General features: G+C 47.3%; 2 protein-coding genes across 2 annotated transcripts; one reads left to right on the forward strand and one right to left on the reverse strand.

Annotated features, from left to right (window-relative positions):
• Window positions 1–124: 124 nt before the first annotated feature.
• RIBC1 (RIB43A domain with coiled-coils 1) lies at window positions 125–14494 on the forward strand. The gene is made up of 8 exons (XM_082445194.1): window positions 125–337; window positions 664–756; window positions 6461–6577; window positions 8195–8276; window positions 8481–8831; window positions 13286–13404; window positions 13846–14240; window positions 14356–14494. The coding sequence occupies exons 1-7, from the start codon at window positions 266–268 to the stop codon at window positions 14227–14229; spliced, it is 1218 nt and encodes a 405-aa protein (XP_082301320.1). The 5' UTR covers window positions 125–265; the 3' UTR covers window positions 14230–14240; window positions 14356–14494.
• Window positions 14495–14754: 260 nt separating this feature from the next.
• Window positions 14755–17187, reverse strand: HSD17B10 (hydroxysteroid 17-beta dehydrogenase 10). The gene is made up of 6 exons (XM_082445220.1): window positions 17052–17187; window positions 16528–16692; window positions 15733–15897; window positions 15476–15604; window positions 15289–15397; window positions 14755–15089 (listed from the first exon to the last, which is right to left on the reverse strand). The coding sequence occupies exons 1-6, from the start codon at window positions 17076–17078 to the stop codon at window positions 14899–14901; spliced, it is 786 nt and encodes a 261-aa protein (XP_082301346.1). The 5' UTR covers window positions 17079–17187; the 3' UTR covers window positions 14755–14898.
• Between the last annotated feature and the right edge of the window lie 6632 nt (window positions 17188–23819).

Here is a 23819-nt window from a genome sequence, read left to right on the forward strand (position 1 = left end):
CAGTGCAAGCCGGGCGGACGGCAAACCTCGCGAGAATAAGTCCAGGCCTAACGGCATTTTCGGCTTCCGGCGCGGGCGGGGCCTTCGGGCTGACGTGGAGGTTTTCTTGATCCATTGCCAGGGCGCGAGGTTACGACAGGCATTTGGGCCCCTCCCCTCTTTCTTGTCGCACGGCAACGCAAACCGCCTCTTCACCCAACATAGTCTTGGAAGGAGGCAGGCGGGGCCGGGAGGAGTCCGCAGCTGTTGGGATGGGGGAACCTGTATGAAGGAGCCGATCCTTGCGGAGACAAGCCAGGAGTCACAGCAGGATTATGCCCTCCAGGGCAAGAGGAAGGTGGGAGCTCGGCTGCGGCTTTTGCCTGGCCGGCGGGAAGGCTCAAACAAGAACGGGGTCGGGAATTGGAAGGACCCCAGGGAGCGGAGGGCTGTACAAGAAGGAGGGGCCAGCGGGAGGATTCCGTGTTAGAGTTCAGATCTTGCTGAGGGTGGAGTAGGGTCGGAAGTGGAGTGGGGTGGGGTTATAGGTGGGATGGGGTGTGAAGGGGGATGGGGCGTGGATGGAGATGAGGGTACTCTGGAGCGACTGGGATACGGGCTGGGGAAAACTGTGGCCAGAGGTACTGTCCCTATCCCCCGCCTCCCTCCTGTTTCTCCAAGCAGAGTTCAGAGACTGCCGCTATAGCTGCTATAGTCTTGGACCTGATCCTAGACCCAACCTGGGAGCTTCAAAATTGGGACTCCTTGCTGAGAAAGGTATTTTGTGTGAACTCCTGGGAGTCAGGGTCCCTAAGCCAGTGCTCTCCACCTCTGTCCTTCTTCCCTTCTCCCCCCTTCATCTCTCTCTCTCCGTGCCTCACCCCCATCCCATTCCCTCCTCTCCATCCCCCTCTGCCGTCCCTTGCTTCCTCCCTTCCTCTTCTCTCTCTGCCCTCCACCCCTATCAACCGCCCTGTTGCCCTCTTTCCTCTTTTCTCCCTCTTCCCCTGACTCTGCCCTTTCTGTCCCCTTCCCCTCTGTTTCCCATCTTTCTATCCCTCTCCTCCATCCCCTCATCCCCCATCACCTTATACCTGCTTTTTACTAAGCCATGGCCTTAGCAGTCCAAGAGGCTGTCTGTGGAATCTTTCCCTTCAGTGTGACCTTATATTGTCGTGACAGATGGAATGAGTAGGGTGGCGTTGGTGCTTAGACTTAGACATGAAAAGGGTCTGGTGGCTGCCACAGCCATTCCTGTAACTATTTTTTAAATGATGTCTGGAGGCTAGGAAGAGTCTTAAAGTCTTAGGACAAGTCCAGGAAAGTGAGAAAGCTTGGTTGATGCAATCTAGTAAATGAAGTTCAGTTGGGAGAAACAGTCATGATCAGGCTGAGGGGATAAAATGACCAAAGGACAGCAATCTCATATAATTGACAGGAACTACTGTTCCATTTAAGATGAAATGGAGCTTGGGGGGAAAAAAATCAAATTGGATCCCTACTTCTCACACCATATACAAAATGCAATTCCCAAATAGATTAAAAACTTAAATGAGAAAAGCAAAACTTTAGAAATTTTAGAAGAATATATAGGAGAATATCCTTATGACCTCAGGGGATTTCTTAAATAATAAAAACTTTTGAGCTTAAAGGAAAAGATTGGTAAATTTGACTACATTCAGATTCCTCCAAATTACAACATAAAGTGAAAAGATGGTAAGTGCACACAGAAAGCTTCTAAAGTATTGATACTGTTCTATTTTCTGGGTTCTGTGGAGGGTTCACAGGTGTTCATTTTGTTGTTATACTTCATAACTTACATGTGCTAACCATATTCTTTTGTGTGTATCAACTGTTACCATAAAATTATTATAAAATAATAATAAAGTGAAAAGACAAGCCACAAATTGGAGATGTTTGCCACAGGTAAACTAAGAAATGATTAGTGTGTAGAATACATAAGGAACTCCTAAAATTAATAGGAAAAGGACAAACTGATTTTTTTTTAATGAGCAAAAGATATGAATGGGCACTTCACAGAAAAAGAAAAATGGACAAAACACACATGAAAAGATGTTACAACCTCATTAGCAATAAGGAAAATTCCAATTAAAACTGATAATTATAATTTTATACCCACAAGTTGGCAAAAATTAAAAAGTCTGTAATATCCAGTGTTGCTGAGGATGTGGAGTGGCTAGAGTTTTTATACACTATAGTGAAAGTATAAATTGGTACAATCTCCTTGGAAAACAACATTATCTCAGAAAGTTTAAATAGGCTTATGCCCTATGATCCAGCACTTCCGCTCCTAGGTATATGCTAGGGAAGCTTTTCCACCTGTATATATAAGTCTCTTTTAATCTACAAGTCCCTCCTCTTTTCCTCTTGCAATTAAAAAATAAATAAACTGGGTTGTTTGACTAGAGTCCTAGTCTCTCTTGAACCCAGTTCAGTCAGGCCCCACCAAGAATGTTCTAATCAAGGTCATCAGCAACCCTCCCCTTCAAATTAGTCAGTTCTCATCTTCATCTTACTTAACCCATCATCGGTTGCTCACTCTCTCCTCCCAAAAGCACTTTCTTCACTTGGCTTCTCAGGCATTCCCGTTTTTTCTCCCACCTCACTGGCCACTCCTTAGCCTCCAGTGCTGGCTCCTCCTCTCCCTGTCTCCCCTGAGGCATTCTTAACTATCTACAGTCCCTTAGAGATCTCTCACTGCCTCATAGCTTTAAATTCCTTATATCAGGATGGGCTAAATTATGCTGAGGTTACAAACAACCTCAAAATCTCAGCAGCTATATGTGGAAGCTAATAAATACAACAAACTAGTAAATATGACATAAAAGAAGCAGACTTACAGATATTGAGAACAAACTAGTGGTTACCAGTGAGGGGGTAGGGGCAATATAGGGGTGAGAGAGTGGGAAGTACAAACTACTGGGTGTAAGATAGGCTCAAGGATGTATTGTACAACATGGGGAATATAGCCAATATTTTGTGATAACTGTAAATGGAAAGTAGCCTTTAAAAAACTGTTTAAACGTGTGTGTGTGTGAGTTGTGAAAAAAAAATAATATCTACTTCATAGAAATATTAAGAAGAATACTAGTAGGTCAAAAATAGTCAAATATCAGCATTTTCATATGGTGCAACCTAATAAATGAGTTACTAATACAACATGCTTATAATTGCACCTTTACAGTAAATACTCAGTAAATGTTAACTGTGATGACAATAAAAAAAAGAAAAAATAATAAAATAAAATCATAGGCTATATAAAGCTTAGTAAAAATATGTGCTACATAAGAACAAATTGTTTCTGACAGAGGCCCTGAGAAAGCCTTCTATAAATGAGGAGCAAGAGCTTTTGTTTAAGTGATCTATTTTTGTTTATTTTTAGTTTCAAGCTATGTTATGGGTGGGTGAGGTTGCTGGTTAACTAAATTCCAGTTAGGTAAGGTCTTGCTATACAGAAGCAGAATAATAAAATTATCAAAAAAAAAAACTGTTTAAAAAAAAAAAAACCTAAGGACAACCAATCCAAACAGCCACCTAGGCTTTCTCAAATAAAGCAAGCGCTTCAGCTATAGCCAATCAAATAATTTCCTTGCTTTCCATCTCTTCTCTTTAAAGATCTTTCCCTGAACTCTTCTTAACCACTTCTGGTTTGACACTGCCCGGTTTGTTTTTTGCTCAAATAAACTCTTAAAAACATGTTTTTTTAAGGCTCAGCAGTTCATAAAAACAAAGATTTCTCACTCCTGCTTCTTGTCCACTGTGGGTTGGCTACATCTCTGCTCTGTCATCACTCCAGGACTGAGGCTGAAGGGGCAGCGCTCACCTGGGACATTGCCGGTCCCACAGCAGAGAGTGAAGAGAGAAAGTGGCTATCATGTAATGGCTCTTAGTTCTGCTTGGGAATGGCACATGTCAATTCTCACATTGCAGAGGGCAAAGCAGATCATGTGGCTAACCTTGAGGACAATAAGATAAGGATATAGAATCCTTCTGTAAGGAGGAACAGCAAATTTTTTTTTTTTTTTTTTTTTTTTGGCCACATGGGGCTTCTGGGATCTTAATTCCCCAGCGAGGGAACAAGGGATCTAACCTGTGTCCCCTGCAGTGGAAGCGCAGAGTCCTAACCACTGGACCACCAGGGAATTCCCAACAGCAAATCTTTTTGAACAATAACAAAATTTACCATACTATATGTATGCTATCAATGGGTATCTAATCAACCTCTCAAACTCAACACTTCGAAACTGATCTCCAGATCCTCATCCCATTCTGTTCTCCCCACACAGACTATTCAGTTGATAGCAACTCCTCTGACTGCCCCAGCCAAAATCCTTGAAGTCATTCTTAACACTGCTCTCTCACAGCACATCCAATCCATCAGGAAGTCCTGTTGGCTCTGCCTTCAAAATATATCCAGAATCTGACCACTTCTTGCTACATCCGCTGCTACCAACCTGGTGAGTCATCATCATCTCTTGCCTGAACGACTGCAATAGCCTCCTGTCTGGTCTCCCTGCCTCTAGCCTTGCCTCCCCTCCCCTCCAGTCTATTCTTAACACAGCAGCCAGAGCGATCCTTTAAAAATCAAAGACAGGACACATCACTCCCACTGCTCAAAATCCTCCAATGGCTGCCCATTTCTCTCAGAGTAGAAGCCACAGCCTTTACAATGGTCTATAAAGTCCTACATGCTCTACACCCCCCCACCCAATCTATCTAATGTCATTTCCCACTCCTCCTTGCCTCCCTGCTGTCCCCTTGAACGTGTGCCTCTTCTGTCCACCTTAAGGCCTTTGCACTTGTTCCCTCCGCCTGCAGTGCTCTCCTAGTTATCTGCATAGGAGACTCTCTCACCTTCTTCAAGTATTTGCTCAAATATTACCTTCTCAGTTATGCCTCCCCTGACTTCCATATTTAAAATTGCAACACGCCCCCCACTTTCTTGGCACTTCCAATTCCCCTTATCCTGCTCTATATTTTTTTCCGAAGCACGTATCATCTTCTTACAAACTGTTTAATGTACTCTCTATAGTCTGTCTGTCCCCACTAGAAAGTAACTTTCACAAGGACTCAGATTTTTGTCACTTTTGCTCCTTGATGTCTCCCAAATTCTTAAAGGATCATCTGACAGTAGGTACTCCATAAATATTTGTTAAATGATAGAATGAACATGGGTGAAAAAAGCAAGATGCAGAAGAATGCATACTGTGTGATACTCCATAAAATTCTGAGACAAGAAAATGTTTTAAAATATTGTTCAGGGAATTACGCACACACGGTATATTAATGCATATTAGTAAGGGAATGGTAACATTTTGGATAGTGGTTATCTCTTAGGGTAAGGATGAGGGAGGAGAGACATAAGACCCTTCAATAGTATTGATCATTCACTATTTCTTAAGTTGGGGAGTTGGTTCATGGGTCTCTTTTATCATGCTTCCTAACTTACATATGGCTTATATATATTCTCCTGTATGCATCAAATATTTTAGTTACAAAATGGTTAAAAGAGAGAGAGAGAGACCGGAACTAGCTATATGAGGAGTTGAAGAATGGTGTTCCAAACAAAGGAACACAGTGTACAAAGGCCCTGAGGTGGGAACAGTTGTAGTGTTGGAGGACTTGATAGGAAGCCAGTGTGCCTGGAGCACTGTAAGCAAGGGATAGGGAGGCATGAGATGAACTGGAGAGGTGTGCAGGAACCAGATCTTGAAAGCCCACAGTAAGGAGTTTGGATCTGATTCTAAGTGCAGTAGGAAGCCAGGGGAGGATTTTAAGCAGGTGCAAGACATGATCAGATTTAAGTTAGCAGAAGTGGTTTGGGCTGTGGCTTTGGCTGGCTCACGTGCCAAAAGTGGGCCTCCCAAAATATGAAGGAACACAGGCAAATTGAAGCCCTCTAGCCTTTCATTTGACTGGAGAATAAGTAATAAAAATAAAGGGGGAATGGTGGTGGCATTTACTGAAACGGGGAAAACTAAATAGAACATAATGCAAAAGGGATGTTGTAAATGAGTTTGAGACTTGGAAAGGTGAGCAGGGGTCAGATCATGAAGACTCATAAATCTGGCAAAGGGGGTTGGACTTGATCTTGTAAACACTGGGGAACCATTTGCTTTAAAGCTGCTTTTAAGGGTTTTAAGCTGAGGCGTGCCATGGTCAGATTTGCTTTCAGAAAAATCACTTCAGTAGCCAAGGCAGAGAAAGAGGTAGAGAGCATAACACCGGAGCAAGGGAGGCCAGTGAGGCTCCTGGGAATATTGTCTGGCACCAGCTTGTGAGGCCTGAATTAGGGTGGTGACAGCAGAGATGGAGAACACAGATATGAAATATGTCAGGAAGTAAAATCAGTAGGAATCAATAACTGGTGAGATACTGTGGGGAGAAAGGAATGGGGGTGGGGGTGTAGTCAAGGAGGATGGTTAGCACTGATTGGCCATTCACCTCACCCTTGCTCCAGATGTATAAGGTAGACCCACCACCAGATCCCAAGGAGGTGGCAGCCATCGAGGCTAGAAGAAATCAAGAAAAGGAGCAACAGGGCCTACTCTTCAATGTGTGGACCAGAGGAATGCAGGTGAGTGGGCAGCGGGGACATTCTCTGGACCAGGGGCCACCTCACTCTTGCACCTGGAGAGGAACATAGCAGTGCCCATCACAGCCCCTCCCTGATTCAAGCAGACTGTAGAGCTAGAAAGGAAGGAGGAGGGTGAAAAGGCACTCACCCCCACATGTGGGAAGGGCCTGGGAAAGGGGACTGGGGGTGCAGGGGAAGAGACTGGGGGAAGAGGAGCCAGTGACAGCTGACTTCTCCAGTCCGCTCAGGGCCAAGTGGCCTGGTTCTCAAGAGACAGGCAAATGGAGCCGAAAGAAGTCTATAAAGAATATTTGGGGGCTTCCCTGGTGGCGCAGTGGTTAAGAATCTGCCTGCCAATGCAGGGGACATGGGTTTGAGCCCTGATCCGGGAAGATCCCACATGCCGCAGAGCAACTAAGCCCATGCGCCACAACTACTGAGCCTGTGCTCTAGAGCCCGTGCTCCGCAACAAGGTGCAATGAAGAGTAGCCCCCATTCGCCATAACTAGAGAAAGCCCACGCCCAGCAACAAAGACCCAACTCAGCCAAAAATAAATAAATAAATAATAAATAAATAAATTTATTAAAAAAGAAAAAAGAATATTTGGTATTGCACGCATATGCCTAAACTCTTTCTGGAAGGCTACATAAGAAACTGTTAACCGTTCCCTGGTGGTCCAGTGGCTAAGACTCCGCGCTCCCAATGCAGGGGGCCCGGGTTCGATCCCTGGTCAGGGAACTAGATCCCACATGCCACAACTAAAAGATCCCATATACTGCAATGAAGATCCTGCGTGCTGCAACTAAGACCCAGTGCAGCCAAATAAATAATAAAATAAATAAATATATTTAAAAAAATAAACTGTTAACCAGCCTGAGGGACAGAGATGGGAGGGACACTTACTCTTCACTAAACTGTATTCCCTTTTGCACTATTTTGAAACGTTTTAAATGAATTATAATCAAAATAAAGAGAAAATATTGATAGTTTAAGAAAAAATAGATTGCTGGCTGGGTGATGAGTGGTGTGACTGAGATCTAGTTGGCAAGCGTTTCCTCAGGGCCTGCTCTGTGCCAAGCACTGGGTTGGGCAGTAGGGATACAAAGCTGACTAAGGCCCAGTCTCTGCCCTTATCAGGCTCACAGTCTGGTGCAGGAGATAATCAATAGAGGCAAACTTCATTATAGTGTGGGCAGTGGGCCCTAGATTCTATGGGAGTAGCACCTGCTGGAGGGGTCAGGAAAGTGAAGTCTGAGCTGGTCTTAAGGGATGAATAGGAGTTTGGGTAAAGAGGGGAGGAAAGAGTGTTCCAAGTGGAGGGAGATGCTGGAGCAAAGGCTATCAGTATGAAACAGCCTAAGATGTGCAGGGAACTGTAAGCAGAGCTCCTGAGGGTGGGAGAGGGGAAGAGGGTGAGATGAGGCTGGAGACAGAGGAAGAGGCTAGACCACTGAGGGGCTTACAAACCATGCTGAGATGGTAGAACATTATCCAGTAGGTACTGGGGATCCTATAGGAGGATTCTGAAGCAGGTAAATTCTGAGCAGTCTATGTTAGAGCATTCAAGGCCCACTGCTGGGCCCATACCTTGATTTAACTCATTTCTTTGGGATCAGGTGGATGCTGAAGCCCTGAACAGCCAGGCGGAAGAGAAAAAGCTTCGGAAGGCAAAAAAGCAGAGCGAGGTGGCAGCTTATGGTAAAAGCCCAAGGCCAGGGGCCAGCCAAAGGGGAAAAGCAAGGGCCTGAGTGGGATAAGGCAGGGCAGTTCTGCTTCGGAGTGGGGCCTGAGGCCTGGGGTGTGGTAAGACAAACCAGACTGGCCTTTGGGAACAGTGGCTGTGCTGAGTGGGCTCTGTCCCTCCCGTGGGGCCTTCTCCATGCCCCTGCCCACCACCCCCAGGTACCGACCAGGTGCAGTATGATATGGTGGCTCAGATGCTAGAGAAGGAACAGGCAGAACGGACACATCGGCTGGACAAGAAAATGCAAGAGTTTCGGAAGCAGAAGCAGCAGCTCGAGAAAAGGCGTGAACTTGACCTTTGGGATTCAGACCCACTCTGGGGGGAGTTTCCAGCTCATCTTGGTGACAATGATCCCTGCTGGGGCCCAGCCAGCCTGCAGTGCTTCTCTTGGGAAGATTTGGACAGGGCCACATGCCTGAGAATGAAGCAGGAGGAGTTCATGCACAGCCTGGAGAGGCCACTGCAAGAGCAACAGCAACAGCAAGACAGAGTTGAGGAGAACTGTGCAGGTAAGCAGCGGGGCCCTCCAGGCTGTGACCTGAGGCCTAGTGGGGAGTCATCCTGAGCTGGATACAGCGCCCAGAAGACCAGAACTGTGTGGGGAGGTCCAGTTACCCATAGGGGCTGATGCTGAAAGGTTAGACTGAGCAGGCCCCAACCTCCCTGACTTCCTTCATCAACTGACAGTATAGCCACTGATCCCCAATCAGCCTGGCACTCCATTACCTGGAGGCAGCAGAGTGAAGACAAACCTAATGGCTCTGCTGCTTACTAGCTGGTTTGGGCAAATGAACTTTCCTCTCTGTGCTTCAGTTTCCTTATCTTTAAAATGAGGAAATTAATCCATACAACATAGAGCTCGTATGAGAATGAAATGAGATACTGTAAGTAAAGCACAAGCGTCAGTGCTCAATAACCAGTAGCTACTATCAATATTACTATGACATCTGTGGCCATGTCCCCCTCTTCCATTAGAGTAAGCCTTTCACGGGCAAGGACCATCTCTTATCTACTCACGCTGCTCACCTTTAAAACCACCCATTATAGCACCCTGTTCTGTTATACCACTTATCATGGAGGTAACTAAGTATCTGAAAGTATTTGTGGAATGTCTGTCTTCTCCCCAAAATGTCAGCTCACTGAAGATGAACCACATATCTCATTTCCACCCCTATATCCCAGTTGCCTAGCACATTGTCTGCCACAGTGTCAGGAGCTCAATAAATCATTGTTGGATGAACAATTGAAGACCAAAGTAAACAAGAAAGGCACCCTACCCTCCAGGAACCCACAGAACCATGCCTTCCAGAAAATCAGTGTAGAGTAAGAGAAAAAGATACATGCACAAGTCATTTACCAGCACATATCTATACTTTAACACTGCGTTAGGTACTATGAGAGGTACTGTGATAGAAGTATATATAGGACATGTAGGGAATATCAATATGGGAGTGGTCAGTTCCCACAAGGGAAGGGAGGCAGGGTAGGGGGTTGGCACAGGCCCGCTGTCAGGAGCCAATTTTGGAAAGTTGGGTACAATTTCGGCAAGGCAGAGAGTGGGAATGAGAAAAGGTCATTCTAGGCAGAGCGGGTAGCAAAAGGAAGAGCTAACCTTTGCTGAGCACTTACTGTGTACCAGACACTGTGCCAAGATTTCTACCATGTATTAACTCATTTTATCCTCACAACAACCCTATGAGGCAAGTACTAGTAGTATCCCTACCTTCGGTGGAGGAAACTGAAGAACAGAGATGTTAAATAACTTGCCCAAAATCATACAGCTAGTGGGTGATGGAGGCGGTAAGTGAACTCAGGCAGGCTGGCTCCAGAGCCTGCACTCTTGACCGCTACGCCACACTTGCTGTCAGTCACTATGAGAAACTGGGGACTCAGAGGCCAAGGGAGAAGTTTCAGAGAGGGAGTCATCAATAACGTCAAATGCCCCAGAGAAGTTCAGATAGGAAAAGAATGAGACTTGAAAATGAGATTTGGAAAATGAGATTTGGAAATTAGGAGTATTTGGTGATTTTTGTCACAACAGTTGCAGTGGAACCAGGGGCCAGCTGCCCAATGGCAGCAGGCAGGTGTACGAGAAGGTAGAGCAAGGCAACAGGGACAGCAGAATGCTGGGAGAGGGTCTGTGTAGTGTCATGGAAGGAGCATGGGCTGATTCCTCAAGAGATCTGGATTCAAATCCCAACTTACTACTTGCTGGCTGTGTAACCTTGGGCATTTTACTTCACCTCTGGACCTCATCTGAAAAATGGGGCTGATCTTTCCTCTCTGGGTTGCTACAAAGAGTGAAATGAAACAAGGCACCCCTATCCTCCCTTCCCCCGCCCTCCAGTCTCTGAAATCTGTGTCCCTGTGCCTCTCCAGAGCCAACCCCTCAGACTATGCTCTGGACCCCATTCCTCCTGCCTCCCACATAGGCTGTGCTACCTTAGGTACTCCCCACTGGGTTCTCAACACTTGCCCTTCCACTGGCCCCTTCTGTGAAGGCTGTAAGCATGCTTGTGTCTAACCCTTCTTAAGAAAAAAACAAAAATCTCCCTCCACTCTGTGATTCCTCTAGATGCTGTGAGCTAGCTGTTTTCCTTTACAGCCATACTTTCTGAAAAATCTGCTTCCACTTGCTCTTTCCTTCCGAACTTTCCAGTCACACCTCAACCCCTGAGATCTCATTTCTCCCCACACAACTTCACTGACACTACTCTTACTAAAATCATCAATGCCCTTTATGTTATCAGGTACAAGAGGCTCTGTTCAGTCTTTTCTCCTTGACTGGGACTTTCTTGCTACACTTGACTCTGATCACATCTTCCTTCTTGAACCTCTCTCTTCCTTGGCTTCTGTGACAGCACATTCTGCTTGTAGCTCTCCAATCATTCCTCCTCTGTCTGCCCTTTATGGATTCCTCTTCCTTCTACTTCTTCCTTCCTTCTTTCTTCCTTCTTGAGACTCTGTCCCTGGCGCACTCCTTACCCTGCATACTTGCCTCAGGCGCCCTCGGTCCTCATTCTGGTTTCAGCTAAAATGTCGCCACCTCTGTGCTGAGGACTCTCTACCTGCAGAATCACATATCCAGGTGCCTGTGGACCACCTCCAACTCAGTTTCCTAAACAATTCATCAGTGCTCCCTAACCTGCTCTGAATTCTGTATCCTCTAGTTCCAGTGGTGGCCACACAATGCATGGAGTCATCCCAGCCAGGACCCTGGAAAGCATCCAAGTCTTTCTTCTCCCTTACTCCCTCATCCAATCCATCAAGTACTGCTGATGTAACCTCCATATATTTCCCCTCCATCCTTTCCGTCACTGGCCTGGTTTGAGCCCTCCCAACTGGCCTACTGCCTTAGCCTCCAAGATGGCTTCCCTACCTCAACTGTCTCCCACCAGCCTGACTGTCCTCTATACTGGCCACCAAAAGGAGCTTTCTAAAATGCAAATCTGTGTCACCCCCTTACTTAAAATCTTTCCATGTTCCCCACCACCTTCAGGGTCAAGTTTTTAGTCCTTAGTCTGGCCCCTGTAGAGCTCCCTAGTCACTTGCATTTTATGCTCTAGGAAGAGCAGACTATTTGTAATTTAAGATACAGACCATGCTGTTTCTTGACTTCCTTCATTCATTTGATAAATATTTACTGAGCACCTACTATGTGCCAGGCTGTGATGCAGGTGCTAGGGCGTGGTAGTGGATAAAACAGACAAAAATCCCTGCTTTCACAAGGGTTACCTTCTAGTGACGAGAGAGACAGGCAATAGACAAAAATAATTAAGTAGGGCTTCCCTGGTGGCGCAGTGGTTGAGAATCCGCCTGCCAATGCAGGGGACACGGGTTCAAGCCCTGGTCTGGGAAGATCCCACATGCCACGGAGCAGCTGGGCCCGTGAGCCACAATTACTGAGCCTGCGCGTCTGGAGCCTGTGCTCCGCAATAAGAGAAGCCGCGACAGTGAGAGGCCCGCGCACTGTGATGAAGGGTGGCCCCCGCTTGCCACAACTAGAGAAAGTCCTTGCACAGAAACGAAGACCCAACACAGCCACAAATAAATAAATAAATAAATAAACAACCCCCTCTAAAAAAAAAAAAAGAATTGTTACTTAAAAAAAATAATTAAGTAAATTGTAGGGTGTATTGGATGGTGACAAATGCTAGGGAGAAAAATAAATCAGAGAAGGAGGATAAATGTTGGGGGCAGGCAGGTGGCAATTTTAGGTAGGAGAGTCAGAAGGCCTCACTGAGGCGGTAACATTTGAGCAAAGACCTGAGGGAGGCAAAAGAGCATGAGACAAGAGCAACGTTTACTGCAAATCCCTGAGGCAGGAACGTCTGGCATGTTCAAGAAACAGCAAGGAGACTGGTGTGGCTGGATTGAAGCAAAGTTTCAATACATTTGCTCATGCTGTGCTTGCAGCCTGGAATGCCCTTTGCCCTTTCTGACTATATGCAACATGTATTTCAAGGATCACCTCCTCCTGGAAGCCTTCCTCTCACCCAAAGCTCTCTTAATGCCCTACACACATCTCTGTCATTGCCCTTACCACATTGTGGTATGATGATCTACATTTGATCCATCTCCTCCATTAGACAAGGAGCTCTCTGAGGACAGGATCTAATTCCTTGGTATCCTCAGAACCCAACACATGGCCCTTAGACTGAGGCTCAGAGATGAAATGATTTCCCCAAGGTCACACAGCCCAGAAGCAACAGAGCTGCATTGAGACTCAGGTCCATTGGAGGCATCTTTCAGTGAGGCACCTGAGAAATTCTTGTTGCTGTCACTTTGGTTATCCCTAGCCCCAAAGAGTAGCTCCTTCCACACATCCCTCCAATGAGGACATTACCCCCTTCCCAAACATACATACACATACATCCACAAAGCTCGCTGAACAAATGGCTGAATGAGTGAACCAGGAATGCAGCAAGCCAGTACAGTGCCCTGACCATATCTCTCTGTGTAGATACGCTCAGTGAACAGCTGCGCCTAGCCATGGACTTGCGGGCCACCCAGCTGGCCAAGCTGGAGGAGTGCTGCCGCAAGGCCATAATGTCTGCCAAGGCCAACTCCAACAAGGCCCAGGTACGTATGGCCAGAGCCATCCAGTGCACCCGGCTCTCCCCAGTCCCCTGAACAAAGTCCTGGGGAACCTCAGCCACATCTTTCCCCTCACAACCCTTCTCGAATTAACAACAGCCCTCTCATCTACCTGAGGATTTCCCCCTTCACCCAAGGGCCCTCTTAGGTCAGAAGGTCCCCTTCCCCACCTCCAGACTCAGGATGACCTGAGAACAGAACACTGCCCTCCCTTCCCCAGCCTCTTAGTCTAAGGGCTTCCAGAGGGCAGGGGAGTTCCCTGCCCATTCCACCCCTTCCCCCACCTTAAGTCACTCAAAGGCCATGCAGTATCTGTTCCTTCTCTCCCTGAGATGGAGGAGAGTAGGGCCATGTCTCCCCCTCCCCTGTGACTGAGAGTTCCCTGAGGCTGGGCATCCAAATGCTCACATTCGGGGGCCCCACCAGGTAGCTAAGATGGCTAAGCAGCAGCGCCATGAGCATCAGCACCAATGGAAGGCCAACTTCGTGGAGATCCAAAACCAGATCACAAGTGACCTACTGACTGAGAACCCCCAGGTCGCCCAAAACCCTATGGCTCCGCACAGGGTCCTGCCCTATTGCTGGAAGGGCATGACTGCAGAGCAGAGAGCTGCCATCAGGAAAGTACAGGAGGTGCAACACCATGAAAAGGAGGCACAGCACCAGACCGAACAAGCACTGGATACCAAATGGGAAAGCCAGCCTATGTGCTTGGCCCAGGCGGCAATGGAGCTAGAAGAGCAGGAGAGGGAGCTGTGTGCTGAATTTTGGTGGAGAGTAGGCTCCTTCGACCAGTGGCTGGCTAAGTAGCAAAAAGACCAGTGAGTTCTAGGGGGTGGCAGCAGGGATGAATGCCAAGGGAGGGTGGAGACGGATGGCAAGGGCCAGGGAGAGAGGGAAAGCCCATCACCTGAGGCCTCTGGATTTCTTTCACAGGCAGAATTATCTGAATTCAGTAATGTACACCAATCAACCTACAGCCCAATATCACTTGCAATTCAACACCAGCAGCCGCTGAGCTCAGGATGGTCATCTCTCCTTCCTCCCCCATCAAGCTCACAGAGGCTAAGAGTCAAAAGAGGAAGATGATGCAGACCCCCTCCACCAATCCATTTCCCAGTGGGAGAGCTGAGCCAGCACCCCCACCTTTGACCCTAGGTAATAAAGTTATTCACTAAAATCAAGGCCACGTGTTGTAATAGGACACAAAAGGTGTGAGGTACTACCTTTCCCGCCCCACCCCTGGAGTCTGAGCATCCAACCCTGTCAGAGTCTCACCCATTCACCTTTCTTCCCCATGCCAGTTCCCCCAGCACACGGTGCTGCTCACTCCCCTGTGAGAAATAGACTTTATTAGGCACGAAGGGTGACTGGTGGGCAGAGGTTACAAAATGGCTACTGGGCTTCCTCCCAAGCTGGAGTAGAGTACTCCAGGAAGAGGAGGGACAGAGGAGCCTGTGTTTTCTCTGCCTTCCCCCTTCAAGGCTGCATGCGGATGGCCCCATCCAGCCGGATGACCTCTCCATTGAGGAATGGGTTCTCGATGATGGCCTGTACCAGATGAGCATACTCAGCAGAGTCACCCAGTCGGCTGGGGAAGGGCACCTGGCTGGCCAGGAAGTTGCGCACTTTATCTGGGAGGGTGGTCAACAGCGGAGTGCCAAATAGGCCTAGACAAGACAACCAGAGTCAGAGACCCACCCTCGCTTTCATATTTACCTGGTCCCTCCTCACCTTAACCCTACTTGTGGTGCTTCCCTATGCCCAGAGATAGAAGGCTGCTGCTGTTTAGATGGTAAATACCTTCCCCTCTCAATTGCCCACGGATCCCATCCAATCCCAGGTGTGGCAGGGAGGGGATATGTCTACCTGGAGCAATGGTCATCACCCGGATGCCCATGGGAGCCAGATCCCGAGCAATGGGCAGTGTCATGCCCACTATGCCCCCCTTGGAAGCAGAGTATGCAGCTTGTCCAACCTGGAGAAGGAGTGGAGGTCATAGGGGGAAGGGCCCCAACAAGTCACCAAGGCACAAGCCTTGCCCCTACTCACACACCTGGCCCTCAAAGGCAGCTACACTGGCTGTGTTGATGATGACCCCACGTTGGCCTCCCTGGTCTGGTTCATTCTGGCCCATCTCACCAGCCACCAGGCGGATCACATTGAAGGTGCCTATGAGATTCACCTGGAGGACCAGTAGAGACATGGTGTAGGACCTAAAGCAGAAGCAGCCTTTTGTCCCCTAAAAGCTTTGGGGACACCCACAGCCAGATACTTCTTACTACTGCCCCTGGAGAACCTCTAAGGCCTTACATTGAGAACTCGCTGAAAGTCCTCCAAGGTATGGGCCTGGCTCTTCTTTAAGTTGTATGTCTTGCTGGCCACTGCAATGCCTGCACAGTTGACTGCCACATCCACACGGCCAAACTTTTCTTTTGCTAGAGTCAGGGCTGCTTGCACGTCCTTCTCTGAGGTCACCTTCAAAGGGAGAAGTGGAGAAGGTATTCATCTCCCATCACACACATACCACTAAATCTTGAGGAGGGGAGGGCAAGGCAGGTTCACTCTTTGAGTGACAAGAGAATTGTGTAAGCAAGGGAGAGGCCAGGAGAAAGAAAACTCGAGAGTGGGACAAAGGTGAAAATGTTAGGTAATACAGAGCAGTGTTTCAAAACATTTTTGAAATCCATACCCTCTTCTGATAAATTCACATACCCCTGGAGATTCTCAACTGCTGTGGATCAGAGAAGTTTTGAGAATTATTGATATGAAGATAAACTAGCTTTTTTGTACCCCTACCTGCTAAGATAATTTCGTCAAGCTTTACTTCTGTAGTTTGTTTCATGAAAAGTTTTTTGACTTTGTAAATATAAAATTACAGGGCACAATATGCATTTTCAAACTATACATACTTCCTTGAGGAGATTCTGATATGGCCAATTCCCAACCCTCCCCCCCGCGTTGTGAAACCCAGCTTTAGAAATTCCTTACCGCAGGCGTTTGAAAACGGCTCAGGCCAAAAGGGAAAAGGAGATGGGTCCACTGCCCACATACACGGTACCCTTATGAAAAGGGACCCCATGGGAGAGGTGAGGTAATCCCACTTACGTCCGCTGGGGCAAAGGCGCAGTTCTTCCCTAACTTCTTGGCCTGGGCCTCCCCATCCGAGTTGGGCAGGTCCAGAAGTACAGCAGTGGCCCCCTGCCCCACCAGTCGTTCCACCGTGGCCAAGCCTAGGCCCGAGGCTCCACCAGTTATTACGGCGACCAGACCCTGTGAAGAGGGGCACGGTCAACAACTATACTGTACAGACCACCCCCACCCTTGCATCTGCCCATTTTCCAGGCTTCTGCGAGGGAGGCTCCCGGTCACCCCTGCGGTTTAACCCAGATGTGCCTCCTCACTTTAACGATGGGACCTCTGGGTGTCTCATCCCCAAAAAGCCCATCCAGACACCCCGCATGCACGTGCCCCAGAGAGCTGACCTTCACCTCCCGAGGCCAATCGCCGCAACAGCAGGCCTCGATAAGAGTAACCCTTTCTCCCAGCACCGATCTCTCCCCCCTAGTTCTACGGCCGCGCCGTCCCAGCGGGTGCAGAGGGGCAAGAAGCAGGGGCGAAGACCCGTTTACCTTCACGCTCCGACACGCAGCAGCCATCTTGCGCTGGCCTCTCTACAAGCAGGACTGCCGGGCGGTCGCTGGTTGGCCGAGGCAGAGCCGCGGGGCGGGGCCGGCGAGGCTGGCTGTCCGCGGCGAAGGACAAACGGCGAGTGTCGGCGGTTAGCGTCCAAGACCCGAGAGCAGGCCCAGGCAAGGTCCCGGCCGAGAGTTATTTCACCCGGGGGAGAAAACAACGAGTAGCAGCATCGCACCACCACAACCTCCGGCCTTTGGGCAGACGGCCAGCTCCGCTGGGGGGAGGGGGACAGGAGATTGAGAGTGTGTACCTTACTCCTCGGAAAAAGCCTCCATTCAACATTCATATGTTTATATCTGAGAGACTCCTATATGCCAGGCTCTGTGCGGGGCACTGGGGATAACCAGAGGAATAATAAAAGGTTCATGCCTTACGAGAGGGAAGTTGGAAAAAGTTCAATTGGAAAAAGAGATAATTACAGTACAGACACAGACGAAGGAAGGGACAAAGAACCAGATTCTAGAACCCAGACATGGATATCCAAAGACGGAGATTCTGAGAGCCATGTGCAGAGAAATATGTCGAGGAAGAGATTGAGAGGGACAGAGATGACCGACAGATTCTCAGAGATATGGATGTGGAGAGCCATTAAGAGAGAAGCTAGGAGACAGACATTCTGAGACAGCTGCTGAGCAGCACAAACCCAAAGAGGCATAAACAGAGAAGCCAAAAACATCTTTCATCAGGTCAGCCTTTGCTACTGTCTTCTACGTCTAACCTATTTTAAACCCCAAAGCCCAGATCAGATTGGAAACATTTCAGATTGGACCTCAACGAGAGACTGTCATTTAAGACCCAGAACATCCTGGAACATCTTTTAACCAGTATCCCAATTAGAATCCTGAGCCCACCTAATCTACGTAATCTGACTTCTTTCTATGGAAGAATACTTCTCCCCAAACCGAGGTCTTCAGACCATAACCTTAGTCTACATTTTCAGCCTCATTCGGTTGTATGTTTAATCTATCTGAAGTATCTCCCTTTGTGTTTTCCCATCCAGGAAGACTTCCCTCTGGGCCTCCTAAATGTTGACCACCGCCACACTCATGGTCACTACACCATGTTCATGAAAGGATTTAATACCAGATTCACAATCTTTCTGACAATATGAAGCCCCCCAGCAGTATATAGCACTCTTCACTGAGCCCAATATGCTCCAACCACAGTGCCCTCTTTGTGTTCATCTTTGTTTTGTTTTGTTTTTTAATTTTTATTGGAGTATAGTTGATTTACAATGTTGTGTTAGTTTCAGGTGTACAGCAAAGTGAATCAGTTATACATATACATATATCCACTGTTTTTTAAGATTCTTTTCCCATATTGGCCATTACAGAGTATTGAGTAGAGTTCCCTGTGCTATACAGTAGGTTCTTATTAGTTATCTATTTTATATATAGTAGTGTGTATATGTTAACCCCAATCTCCCAATTTATCCCTCCCCCCTGTGTTATCTTTGAATTAGCTATTCCCTCTGTTTGGAATGCTCTCCCCCTGATCTTTGCATGACTGTATTTGTTGCTGTTGTTGTTGTTGTTTGGTCATTCAGAACTAAGCTTAAATGTCACCTCCCCTCCCGGAACTCTCAAGCTGTAAGCCACCTAGTTACTATCCCATTGGCTTGGAAGATGTCATCAAGAGGACGTGACCTCTGGTTGACCACAGAGCTGGACCCAGGCATTGGGAGACTCCTTACCCCCTCCTCTGTCCTTGGAATATATCCACCGTTCCCACAGGTGGAGCTGTTTTAAGGATGCAGCCTTGAAACAGTAAGGTGTTGAGACCATCTGGACTGAATACATGACTGAACCCTCTTAACGCCTCTATATAAACTTTTAAGATTCTGGCAGGTGGGTGCAGAGATCTACTCGCTCGGCCACCCAAAACAAACCTTGGAAGTTCCCTTGCTCATTAAATCTGCCACCTACCAATGCGGAGTGGTCTGCCTCTTTCTTCAGTTTCTCCTTGCCCTCCTTGTTCAGGGGCCAGTTTTTGAATCAACACATTGCATGTTTGAATTCTCTGCATAGCACTTACAGTTCCATCATCTTTTTTCCAAACTTGGGGCCAGATGTGCTTTGGAATTCAGAATTTTTTCAATTTTAGGAAGGAAGACATATACCCTATATTACATAACTCTATATACCGCATATACTCTATGTTACATAACTACTTAGAAAGGTCTGGAGCATCACTTATAATTAAACATTAATTTCTAGAGTCAAAAGTATGAAAATTCACACTGAGTGAATCAAGACTACAAATAACCTCATGCTACTTCAGATCAGGTTTTGTCACCTAATGAGTTTGGGCTCCAAAGTATGAAAAAACAACCTATACTTTTCAGAACTTTTGGCATTGTGGAATTGTGCCTCAAGGCTTTTGAGTCTTGTCTAACCTGGCCTTGTTTGTGTGTGTATTTGTGTTGTTCTCCCTGTGCTGGAAGGTAAACCCCATGGCAGCAGGGTCTTGTCCTGCTGGTTTACCTCTTGGCTACCTAATGCCAAGAACACTGCCTAGCGTGTACTAGACACTCAATACGAATGAAGGAATGAATCAATCAATCGATCAGCCAATCTTGGAAGAATTTGCTGGCCCAGCTTCATGATTCTTTCATCTGCTCAGCTCCAGGGACCTTCACCTCCTCTCTACTTTAACCACCTCTGTCTAAACCGCGTTATTAACCTTGTCACGCCCTGGAATGACTCCCCCACATCTGCACACCACTGTCTCTCACTCTGACCGTGTTCTCCCAGTCACCTCAGGTCTTCTCCTCTCCACCACTTCTTTTATCTCCTTGAACCCTGTTGATCTGTGGGCCTTTCTATTTTCTCCAGCCCAGCAGCCTCTTCCTACTTTTCTTCTGGACAGTGTAGACTCTCTCTCATTCCTTCTCTCTCTTTACCGTTCTCACCAGTGCTCTCAACCCATTTACCCCTTGGCATTCTACCAATTCACCTCCTTGGCTTTTCAGCAAAGGCTCTGAAGCCAGAGGTCTGGGTTTGAATCTCAGCTTCATCATTTACTAGCTGGATGACCTTGGGCAAACTACTTTACTGTTGTGCCTCATTATCCTCTTCCATAAAATGGGTGTAATCAAAGCACCTCCCTTGTAGGGTTGTTACGAATAAATGAGTTAACAACTACATAAGGAAAAGAAAAAGGTACTTAGAACAGTACCTGGCCTTTAGGAAGAGCTATGTAAATGTTAGCTACTGTTACTCTTCAGAGCAGTGTCTCTTAGCCTTTTTTATGCTAAGAACACTTCTGGCAATCTGGTGAAGTCTAAGGAACCCCTTCCCAGAATAATGCATGCATGAGATAAATAAAGATTACAAAAGAAATATTAGGGGCTTCCCTGGTGGCGCAGTGGTTGAGAATCTGCCTGCCAATGCAGGGGACACGGGTTCGAGCCCTGGTCTGGGAGGATCCCACATGCCGCGGAGAGACTAGGCCCGTAAGCCACAACTACTGAGCATGCGCGTCTGGAGCCTGTGCTCCACAACAAGAGAGGCCGCAATGGTGAGAGGCCCGCGCACCGCGATGAAGAGTGGCCCCCACTTGCCGCAACTAGAGAAAGCCCTAGCACAGAAACGAAGACCCAACACAGCCATAAATTAATTAATTAATTAATTAATTAAAAAAAATACTATTACCAAAATAAGAAAGACATCTGTAATGTAGTTATATCAGTGCTTCTTTATTAATACATTAAATACCAAACTCTATCAACAGGTCTAGTGACTACCATGATTTCAAATAGTGATGTAATTTTGAGAGATCTGCAACAACCATGATATGCTATGAAAATCTGATTTCTATTGGTGACAAAGCCACAGGTACTGCTAATACTACTGTAGTTTGTTACCCACATCCCCTAGAAGGACATGCTACATATCTGTTGGTGATAGTGAAAATAAAGATGCAATTCCCACGCCCACCTCCAAGTCCATGGGCTCCTTGAATTCTCTCTACAGACTCTGAAAGGGCTGTGGACCCTGGGTTAAGAACTACTGCATTTAAAGCAAACAGAGGCTATTGGGTGAACACTTCCTCTCTTTTCACCTCCAACCTTGTCTCTACCCACACTCTCCTTTCCTTGGGTCTCAGAGAAGAGAGGTCCTGTTTGAGGCTTGCCCTTCCCACTGGGCTCTGGATCCCAACCCCTCCCACTTCCTTGGGGATTTGTGCCATTGAGCATCCCCTCTCTTATTGTTCGCGCCTCTCTCTGAAGATAATTAGAAAATAGGGAACAGGACTTCCCTGGTGGTCCAGTGGTTAAGACTCCACGCTTCCACTGCAGGGGCACGGGTTCGATCCCTGGTCGGGGAGCTAAGATCCCACATGCCGCACCACTTGGCGCGGCCAAAAAAAAAAAAAAAAAGGAAACAGAGCAAACTCAACTTTTGCACACAGTCATCAGTTAGGGTGCATGAGGGCCAGAGGTGAGCAAAGAGTCATGTCAGGGACACCAGAACCAGCAACATCCAGCATTACCCAGGGGGTATTAGCTCTACCAGGAGGTGAGAGAAGAACAAAGGTGATCTTCACTCCTGGGAGATAAAAAACCACAGGATAACCCATTTAACCCTCGTGGGTGCCTGCAGTTATCCCTGCAAAGGCAGAGCTGCACTAGCTCGGACTCTGAGGTGACATTGGCAAATATAAAGGCCCTCAGCTGATGAGTATGGAGAGCATCTGAAGGTGTGCCTGTAATTTCCGAGTGAGTTGGGGCACAATTCAAATGAATGGTTTAAATTCTGAAGGAGTGTGTGGGATGTGAGAATGATTGTGATGTTTATCTGAGAGCATGCTGAGGACGCATGCTAGCTGAGTGTTTATCATTTGAATAAATGGGACTGATGTCTAAATGAGCCTGTTTGATGCCAGCCTAAGGTCATGATGACTTTACCTTTGCCCAAATCAATGGTCATTGTTCAGCCTTTGTGTAATCAGGACTTTCTGGCTGCATTTGACATGGTTGATCACTTCCCCCTCCTAGAAACCACCCCTTGGCTTCCATGACACCTCACTTTCCTGGTTCCTCCTGCTTCCCTGCTTCTTCTTGGCCTTCTCCCTGAGTTCCTTTTCTGGGGAGCTCATCCATCTCCTGGTTTCAATATTGCCTCTCTGCTGAAGACTTCCTAATCTCCAGGCTTACCTTCTCCACCGAATTTCAGAATGAGATAACCAATTATTTGCTGGCCCCCTACACCAGATGTCCCTTAGGCACCTCCAACACATGTCCTAAACTAAACTCAGTCATTGCCTCCAACATCTGTTCTATCTCAGTTGGTAGCAATACCATCTTTCCAGACTCCCAAGCTGGACGCTGGGAATGATGCCCTCTTCACTCCATCTAATCAATTGCCAAATCCTGTTGATCTAACTCCTACATACGTCTTAAATCTGGCACTTCCTCTCTCTAATCTTCCTACTATCACTATCCAAAATCTCTTGCCTGTACTATTATAACTAGTGAGATCCCACTGTTGTCCCTCTTAAAAGGATCCTCCAAGAAGCCAGAAGAAACCTCTTCCTAAAACTAAAATTTTATTATGTTACCCCCTCCTTGCTTTAAACCCTTTGAGTGGTTCTCCCCCACTTTTAGGGCTCTCCATAAGTTGCTGCATTCTGACTGTCTGACTTCAGCCTGTATAACACTGTACTTTCCAGCAACGACGAGTGACTTGATACCCCCCACAGCAGTGCTGCCAGATGAGATACAAGATGCTCAGTAATGAAATTTGAATTTCACATAAACAACAAAAAATTTTTAGCATAAGTATCTCCCATGCAATATTTGGGACATACTTACACTAATATTATTTGTTAATAATTAAAATTATTTGTTATTTATCTGAAATTCATATCTGAGTGGGAATCCTCTATTTTTAGTTGCTAAATATGGTACCCCTACCCCACAGATAACCTCCAGGATGGTGAGATATTCCTCTTCAGGCTCCCACGGCTCTCTATGCCCACCTCTGAACCAATACTTACCCTCCTGAGAGATCAGGGATGTATTCTGATCTCTTTATCCTTCATTTGCCGTACAGGGCCTGGCGCAGAACAGACGGCAGTTTGCTGAGTGAATGAATGCATATGTGTGACATCCCAGTAAACCTGCATCATTTGGTGGAATCTATGTGTTGTGATCAGTACACAGCGTCAGTTCCACTTGTAGCTACCTTCCCTTCACAGATTTGGAAGAATTACCTCATGGTTTACATACCCACCCAGGCGAGCTAAAAAGCTGGGAGTCATCTGCAGACTTAGCAGGCGAGCTAAAAAGCTGGGAGTCATCTGCAGACTTAGTGAAGCCATTACATGACCAGTTGGGTTTGTTGTTTGTTTGTTTGTTTGGAGGGGAGGAGTGGGAGGGAGACAACAGTATTCTGGCAATATGGAGGTCGAGGAAGGCAAAGAGGACGGGAGCAAAGGAGGAAGTGGGGAAGGAAGGAAAAGGGATGTGGACAGCGGGTGGGAAGGCAGGAAAGTGAGCAGGTACGCATGAAGGCGGAGAACCAGGAGCCAGCTGGCGCTGGAGCGAGCAGTGACAGCCGCCGCCCTCAGTGGGCGGGAGCCGGGAGGAGGGAGGCTCCGGCAATACGGGTGGAAGCATTCTTCTCCCTCCGGGCTCCTCATCACCCCTCCTCCAGGCGGCGCGGAACACCCCCGCCCGGCTCCTGGTCAGAGGCGGA

Source organism: Balaenoptera physalus, assembly GCF_965194825.1.
Source record: "Balaenoptera physalus genome assembly, chromosome: X".
Lineage (NCBI taxonomy): Eukaryota > Metazoa > Chordata > Mammalia > Artiodactyla > Balaenopteridae > Balaenoptera > Balaenoptera physalus.